The sequence below is a fragment of the Oenanthe melanoleuca genome, chromosome 5, assembly GCF_029582105.1.
Source record: "Oenanthe melanoleuca isolate GR-GAL-2019-014 chromosome 5, OMel1.0, whole genome shotgun sequence".
Lineage (NCBI taxonomy): Eukaryota > Metazoa > Chordata > Aves > Passeriformes > Muscicapidae > Oenanthe > Oenanthe melanoleuca.
In genome coordinates this window covers 7,712,142-7,720,713 of record NC_079339.1, presented here as the reverse complement: position 1 = coordinate 7,720,713, position 8,572 = coordinate 7,712,142, and the positions used below count along the sequence as shown (strand labels likewise).

The window sequence follows — 8,572 nt, the reverse complement described above, 5'->3', positions numbered from 1 at the left end:
AGCTCATAGATATGTCTTGGGGTTTTTTTTAAACATGTCTGATGTCCTTCTGCATGCTTTTGAGCCATCTTTAATTAAATTTCTGATTATTTTTTTAACCAAGTGAAGTCCCTGGCAGATTTTTTTTTTTTGGACTCTTGCAATAGTTTAGTTTTTCAGTCTTCTAGGAAGATTTACATTGATTTTACTTTGCTGATCACAGGGTAAACATGACAGAAATTAAATAGTCATCATATAATTCAGTTCTGTCTGCGAAAACTTAACAAAAGATCCTTTTCCTTCAACAGAAAGGAGAGTGACTGTCCTGCTGTAATAGTTTAAAATACATTGGAGATAATGTGTTTAAAGAGTAAGAAAGATGTGTTTAATGACCAGTGATAGCTCTAAAGTATTTCAAGAGCTTGGTTCAAAGCCCTTTGAAAGAAATAACAGTCCTTCTATTAACATTACTAATCTTTGGATCGGGCTCATTAATGTATTGCAGATATAATATCCCCAGCTGCCAAAAAGCTGAGAAAAAAAGGAGAATGTAGTAATAAAAATAGACATCAAATACATTTCCCTTCTGGGAATTAATACAGAAGTGAAATATTGCTGCTACTACTCTCTGGGTCTTTATTGCAGATATTTCTTTACTGTTTTTAAATGAATTAACAGGGTAAGCAGTTCATCTCATCCAGAACTCTGCCTCCAGCAAGGGCCAGTGTCTGATGCCACAGAGCTGGCAAAGGCTCGGATTGCTGCAATAGTTTTCACTCCAGTGCTGTAAATCAGTCCTTTCCGGGATGTACTGTGCTGATGGAGGGGAGGAAGGGTGGGAGAGAAAATAGACATATTCGGGGAAGACTTTCCCCATCTTTGGCCCTCTTGGATTAATTACAGATCGATACTTGGTACTCGCCGACTTTTATAGCTCATTAGCATCCCACGGTGCCAGCGTGTAAATTTGTCACACAGCTTGCCAAGAGCCCGAGGGTGTCCGGAAGCAAATGTTCACTCGGGGCTATAAATGAGACACAACTGAGCTGACCAGTTTGAACTCCGGGTGGACAAATAATGCTCGGAATCTTTACCTGCGGCTCTCCAAGCGCCGTACAAACCCATGTGTGCGTGTGGGCATTTGCACGTTAGTGTCACAGAGGGAGAAGGCGAGGAGAGGGATGGTGAGTGCCGCTCCTGTGTGCAGCTGAGCAGGCGGCACAATCCGGAACCAGGCGCTTATTTTTTTTCTTCCAGCCCTTGGGATCATTCTCAGGTCGCCCACCTGCCTGCGCACAGGGACAGCGTTAGTAAGGGAATAATAATAATAACGTGAGACCGCCTCGGCAGCCCCCAGCCCTGGCTCTGGGGAGCCCCGCTCTGTCTCTTTAAGGAACCCAGCGAGTCGTGATGCTGCTGTTTGTATTGCCGAATCCCCAGGAGTACAGTTAAGAAACGGGCAGCTGTCTCTTTAAGTGTGATTTCCTTCTATTGTATTTGAATCGTGATCAGGAAAAAGGAAATGAAACCAGAGAGCCGGGGCTGAGCCACGGAGTAATAATAATCGCGGGGATGCGGCTCGCAGCGCTGCCGCCCGGGCGCGGAGCGTGTGCGGAGCTGCCCGAGCGGAGCCGGAGCCGCTGAGCGCCGGGCGCGGAGCCGCGGTGGCGGCCGCAGCCGCCGCCCCCCGCCCGCCGCGGGAGCGGCCCCGCCGGCCGGGGCGCGGGGGGAGCGCGGCGGGGATGGGAGGTCAGCGCCGGGGGGGCCGTGCGGGGCCGGCGGGGGCCGCGCGGGGCCGGAGCGCAGCCCCAGCCCATGTGCGTGTCTCTGTGTCTCGGTGCTGCAGGAGGAAATCCTGTGAATGTCATCGCGGGGCGGCGGGGCAGCGCGGCTGGCGACAAGGCTCCTCGAGCAGACGGCCTCTGCGGGGGCGGCGGGGGCAGAGCCCACCACCGGCACGCCACAAAGGAACCGGCCCTGCCAATGTCATCGGCCATCGAGAGGAAAAGCCTCGATCCTTCCGAGTAAGTGCGCGTTTTTTCTGCCCGGTCCCCCGCTCGCCATCGTCCCCGCTCGCCTCCCGGTGCCACCCCCGTCCTCCCCGACGGAGCCGCCGCCGGCATTGTGTGCCCGGCAGCCCCGGAGGGTTCGGCGGCGACCCCCCTTCCCCCTCATCGCACGCTGCGGGGCTGACGGCGTGGGGGAGCTTCGGGATAGCCCCCCAAGTTGTGGGAAGGAGCAGCCGGGAGCAGAGAGGCGCAATTCCCCCCGGGCAGGGCATCTCCCGTTCGCTCATCCCACCGCGGGGTGGTGGGGATGCTCGGCGGGAGAGGGAGCATCCCGCTTCCCAAGCGTTTTCCATCCCGAGGAACCCTCTCTGCCCCATCCCCGATGTGCCCAGCTCGCTGCAGCCGATCAGTAAAAGGTCAGGGCTGTTAGCTGCGGGCGCCCAACTTCCACGTTTTCATAATGCAACTTCCAAGAGCTCGTAGAAAGCTTTGGTGGGGGCTGGGTGTTCTGCCAAGAGCATGTAGACAGACTTGATGGACGGGATGTAGGAGATGAGAATTTCCCTCCCTGGATTTCACACTCAGGGAAAGGACCGGCTTCCATGCCCAGATCCAGGCTTTCTCCCGGGCTGCGCTCCGCTGTCCCGTCCCTGCTGCACACCCAGGGATGGTAACTCAGCACAGACACAGGTCACTTCAGCCCTGAACGTGCTAATTGACTGCACTTAGGCTTGTATGCGATCGCGATAAGAGAGAAGAAATAAATAAATAAATTATAAAATCTCCGTTTCCAGATAACGCTTAAAACATCGCTCTCAGTAAATTGAGTCATTCGTGGTTTGTTTCCTGTGAGATACTAAAAATGCCATCACTTGGGGCATACGGGAACCGCTGCTTTTGGGGATTAAATCACTTCATTCCACGGTGTTTTACACGTTCCATTTTCTTTTATGCTGTGTTTTAAGAAATGCTAATCCCAGCTCCTAATGATGTCCAGCTTTCATCTACAAAGTTTTTTTAAATCTTTATTTATTTACCTGCCTTGTGTTCTGGTGGCTTAAGTGCTGGCTTAGAAATCCACGGACATCAAAAGCCTAATGCGTAAACCAGGAATGCTGTTCCGCATAAACATCCGTTGGGCTGTTCCGGAGCTTAGGGCTCTCAGAGGAACCTGGCTTGGGATTCCCAAACACCCCTCCCATGAAATATTTTGGGGTACACTCCAAAGTTTCAAACAACAGATAATAAAGAATAATTATGTGTTCTTCCTTCTATTGGCAAGCTCTCAGAAGTTGTCAGCATGGAGGCCACATGTTAGGAAAAGGAGTATGTGGCCCAAAAGGATAACTTTGGGAAAAGTAGGGCCTAATCGTGAGTTCCCCATGATTTTAATGAAAACTTACAGGATAGAGAGCTAGCAGGAGAGGGGTATTACAACATAGTTTGCAGGGCACAGCAGTTTAAACTTAGAAGGGAGAAACCAGAGCAGAATAGAACCAGATAATATCTCAGGGCTTGGCTTGCCTAAATAAAAACTGCAGGATCACTTTCTCAGCCCAGAAATTCTGGACCAGAGGTCGTTCCTCCCTGCTGAAGAAACTAATTTTTGCCCAGAAAACTGCTGATCCAGTAAATAAGCAGGAGTAATCCAATTTTTTTCCTGTTGCCTGCTGGAAACTGGGAGCAGGGCTTCTTCATCAGTGTAGGTCTCCTCTGCCCCCACCAGCCCAGGGGAGGGCAGAACAATGAAAGAAGCAAATTGCTTGGAGACTCTGTGCTGGAGCACTAATCCAATAATATGAAAAAATTTGGAGTCCACTCTACTAGCCACAGGTTTAAAATGAAGCAAGTGCTTAAGGGATGGATCCAGTAGATTTTTTGATTGACTTCTCTGGCATTTAGGTGAAGTCCAAAACGTTATGAAACAGAGTTCAGGCACTCTTCTTTTAAGGCTTTTTGCCTTTTTTAAATTCATTTTTTTTAAAGTTGTGAATTTACCCCAAAAGATACAGAAGTCCTCAAGAAAGTAGCTTTGAAGAAAATTCTCACTTCTTTTACCTAGAATGAACCTAGATCTCCAAGCTTTTCAGAAAAAGGAACAAAATAAGGTGTATAAAGAGCCAGTGCTAATACCACAATAAAGATTTGTACCTCCTTTCGCTCATGGATGTGTAAATCCCAGATAATTGAGGTGTGTTGGCGTAGACCCATCCCAGGGGATTCATGTCCTTGGCTAAGGGAAAAAAGAAGTCCTGCAGCAGCATGAGGTAAAATGCTGGCTTTATTAAAACAGTGAGACTTAAACCATTTTGGCAACAGAATCAGCTGCTGTGTTTATTCACTTCATGCTGTTCTGAAAAGTGACAGCATCAAACTTAGTCTCCAAATATCCATTTCCCAACAGAAAGTGCAAAATCCCTTGTGTGCTTTTCTTAGCCCAGGTGAAAATGAGCAAAACCGAGGACACCCTCCCTGTCCTAACCTGTCCAAGCTCGTGGTTTATTTTGCTTTCCTCCTTCTCGGGATGGGTTTCCCTCAATCCAGCGGTTGTCTCGTTCCCTCAGGGAGCCGGTGGATGAGGTGCTGCAGATCCCCCCGTCACTGCTGACATGTGGGGGGTGCCAGCAGAACATCGGGGACCGCTATTTCCTGAAGGCCATCGACCAGTACTGGCACGAGGACTGCCTCAGCTGCGACCTGTGCGGCTGCCGCCTTGGCGAGGTGGGCAGGCGCCTCTACTACAAACTGGGCAGGAAGCTCTGCAGGAGAGACTATCTCAGGTATGCATCCCACCCCTCACACCCTTTCTCCCTCCTGCCCATCCTTTATTGAATACAGCTGGGAATGAGGAATTCATTTGGGATGGCTCTCAAGGTCTGGCAACGGGTGTAACCGTGTCTGCAAGCCCAGGTTTGCTGTGTGGGCTCCTGTCTTGGAATCCCTGAATCGTTTGGGCTGGAAAGGGACCTTACAGCTCCTCTTGTTTCAGCCTCTCTGACACCTTCCATTAGGATAGGTTGCTCCAATGCCCCTCCAACATGGCCTTCCACAGCTTCTCTGGGTAACCTATGCAGGACTTCACCTCAGGGAAGAATTCCTTCCCAATATATCAACTAAACACACCCTCTGTCACTTTAAAGTCCTTTTTGTCCCATTCCTCCATCCCTTGTCTAAAGTCTGTCTCCAACTCTCCTAGAATGCCTTTAGGCACTGGAAGGGGCTCTAATGTCTCCCCAAAGCCTTCTCCAGAGTGCACAGCCCCAGCTCTCTCAGCCTGTCCTCCTATTTTTGGGATTCATATACAGACGCTTTTAGTATTGCTGGGATTCTTCAGTGAGTTATAGATAAAACTAGGATTATCTGTGTTGGTTAGATAAGCAACTTGGAGTTGTTTATAGCTGAAACTTTAAAAATTTGGGGGGAAAAAAAGCATCTTTAATGGAAATGAAAGCAATGCTACGCATTGTGGACAAACCAGAATTATTTGATAATGTGAAGAATACAGAGAGAACTCCTAGGACTCAGAGTTGTTGGCATCTATCATTCTGCACATACCTAACCCCATAGCTCCAGATGGAGGGTCAGTGTGGCATTCTGGCAAGCAGAAATTGGAAAAGGGGCTGAATTCCAGCAATCTCCCACTGAGCTGGCAATAAACTGATGCCCCTGAATGGTTTTAAGGAGTTTTCTTCTTCTCCCAGTATTGCCTTGAAGGTTAAAGGTGTTTAATTCCAAGTAAGAGGTGAAAGATCATTTGGGTTTTTGGCATTCTTAAGCCTGGTGCTGAATAGACAAGAATTTGCACATTTTGCAGAATCAGATCCTACAAATACAGTTGTTATGGGTGCTTTCATCAATAACTCTCTGCCTGCCTGTTTTGCCAAAACTTGTAAGTAAAGGATTAGTTGGAGACCAAGATACTTCACAAAAATTAAAAACAAAGGATCTTTACATTTTAGATTAAAATGTATTGATCTTTGCTGTGTTGGTTGTGTCCCACTTCTTCTAATGTATCCTTAACATGTCAGGAGGTTTGTGGAACAGAATAATGATATTGGGTATTTTTCCATTTTTTTTACTGGAGGGTAATTTATCTGCCAATAAAAATGAAACCAAAGTCTCAGTGGACTTCCTAATTATGCTGTCCCTGGGTTTTGCTGATGGGAATTTTGCTGAAAAGAAATTAAGGACTGAGTTCTGCTAATGGGACCACTTGCAAATCCAGCAGTGGCCCGGTGTTAATTACACTTCCCAGATACTTTTCATCTTAAAATGGAAGCAACAGGAAATATGGCAATACAATTACTGCATTTTCTTGCAGTTAAATCCAACGTTTTTATGTATTTAATAATGCAACAGATAATATCTTCCCTCATTAATGAAAAATTTGGCAACCTTTGTGTAACCTTAGCGTTACTTTCACTGGGCAGAAGTAAACACTGACATCTCCTGGTAGACAAAAGGAATTATGTTCTTTCTCCTTAAAGGTCTTTTAATTTACCAGACATCCTTTTTCTAGTTCAGAAGGTGATTTAAATCAGGCACAGTACATGCAGGAGATGTGTAGGAGGTGGAAAAACTCTTTCCAGAATTAGTATGCAAGTTTAGAAGTCAAACTCAATGAATACATCACCTGTAGCATTCATCTCTTTTAAGAATAAAATATCTATATATTCATGTTTCTTTATTACTGATTTGACTTAATAAACTCTGCAGGCATTCATTAGAGTCTCCTTTTCATAGACAATATCATGAGGATCTCAGCATGGTTTCTCTATGTGGATTAAAGAACAGTCCACAGCATAAAATCTGTCTCACAGGTATATAGAAGATCTTAGAATGTGTCCTTCTGAAACCCATCGGGAGTGACTTCATGAATCAGAAGTGCCTTTATGGATATAGGAACGCTCGAAAGGATTTCCAGTGTGGAGGCACAGACAAAAGGCAGGACCTTAGACCATGGCTTATTCCAACTCCTTTCTGTAAATTACAGAGCAACAGCTTAAGAAAGGCAAAAAATACTAACAAAAAGTAATTTCTGTCGATCACAGAAGTGGAAGTGTTAATATGGCACAACTTCATGCAGTGCTCTGGGCAACCTTTGCTCCTCCAATTCAGGATAAGGTCATTGATCAGGAAAGCCAATTATATTGATAGATTTGAGTAGATTGGATATTAAGGAAAAAATCGTTCCCTGTGAGGGTGCTGAGGCCCTGGCACAAGTTACCCAGGGAAGCTGTGGCTGCTCCATCCCTGGAAGTGTCCACCGCCAGGTTGGATGGGGCTTGGAGCAACCTGGAGTAGTGGAAGGTGTCCCTGCCCTTGGCAGGCGGTGGCACAGGATGGACATTAAATTTCCTTTCAACCCAACCCATTCTGTGATTTTATCCAAGGTGAGGACCTTGCATTTTCTGTTTCAATTTTTGGTGTTGCAAAGTTTCCAGTTCTGCTGGAGAGCTTGCATGTGACCTCTCTCTAACTCCACACTGGTCCTAATGGATCAGGGGCACTGTGCTCTCGTTTTGATGTGGTTTTGCCTAGCTGGCCAGCACAGGAGCTGTGCTCACCTCTGTGCTGTGTGGTTGCAGGCTCTTTGGCCAGGACGGGCTGTGTGCTTCCTGCGAGAAGCGGATCCGTGCCTACGAGATGACCATGCGGGTGAAGGACAAGGTCTATCACCTTGAGTGCTTCAAGTGTGCTGCCTGCCAGAAGCATTTCTGTGTGGGGGACAGGTACCTCCTCATCAACTCAGACATCGTGTGCGAGCAGGACATCTACGAGTGGACTAAGATCAACGGCATGATCTAGCACGGACATGCCTGCGCTCTGTGACAGACACCTCCCGCGCCCGGCTGCACCAGGACATCATCCCTTGGGCTGCGGGCTTTGAAACGGAGGGAAACACCACGCAGTAGGCCCTTGGCAGGCAGTGCTAAGTAGAATGTAAACTACACCCAGGTGAAGGGGGGAGAGCAAAGCAATAGTAGCTAGACTGACCTGTGTTCGCAGTACGGACAAGAACTGACATCAGCTGGCAGCCGGGGACAGACGCAGCACCGTAACCCATCCTCCCAACCGGAACAGAGTAGGGACTTCTGTAAAGAGATGTTATGACGTTGTCACCTGCAGACTAGGATTGTGCAATTCGGTTTTCTTTCTGTCTTGTTTTCATTACTGAGTCTAGATGACAAGCTCCCACAGTAGGCGTGACGAGGAATACTGGAAGGAAGGAGCCATCCCTCACGTGGTCATTCCATATGGCCTTACACTTTGGGTGGGAGTTATTTTTGCATGGATTTTTCCTTTTTCCTTTGAGAATAAACAGTACATCCTCTAGTCCCAAACTCTTCTTTTAAAAAACCCTGCTGAATAGTTGTTTTTGGGCACTGCTGTCTCAAGACAAGATGTTCCCCAGATCATTTCTATACAAATATAAATCTAAAGAGTTGTTCAACTATTTTATTAACTTAGATTATATCAATAAAATATTTGTCGTGTGTAGTAAGACTCTGCAGCTTTAATAAAAATAAAGAAAGATTTGAGTGTTTTGGGGTTTTTTTGTGATTTGTGCTGGAATTTTTGTT

General features: G+C 47.0%; 1 protein-coding gene across 3 annotated transcripts; it reads left to right on the top strand.

Annotated features, from left to right (window-relative positions):
* The first annotated feature begins 1,041 nt into the window (after positions 1-1,041).
* LMO2 (LIM domain only 2) lies at positions 1,042-8,535 on the top strand. Of its 3 annotated transcripts, none has more exons than XM_056493589.1 (4): positions 1,042-1,163; positions 1,826-2,003; positions 4,553-4,768; positions 7,577-8,535. In XM_056493589.1, the coding sequence occupies exons 1-4, from the start codon at positions 1,103-1,105 to the stop codon at positions 7,794-7,796; spliced, it is 675 nt and encodes a 224-aa protein (XP_056349564.1). In that variant the 5' UTR covers positions 1,042-1,102; the 3' UTR covers positions 7,797-8,535. The 3 variants fall into 3 exon arrangements, with proteins under 3 accessions (XP_056349564.1, XP_056349566.1, XP_056349565.1); XM_056493591.1 differs by lacking the exon at positions 1,042-1,163 and adding an exon at positions 1,524-1,728; XM_056493590.1 differs by lacking the exon at positions 1,042-1,163 and having other exon boundaries at positions 1,744-2,003.
* Positions 8,536-8,572: the final 37 nt, after the last annotated feature.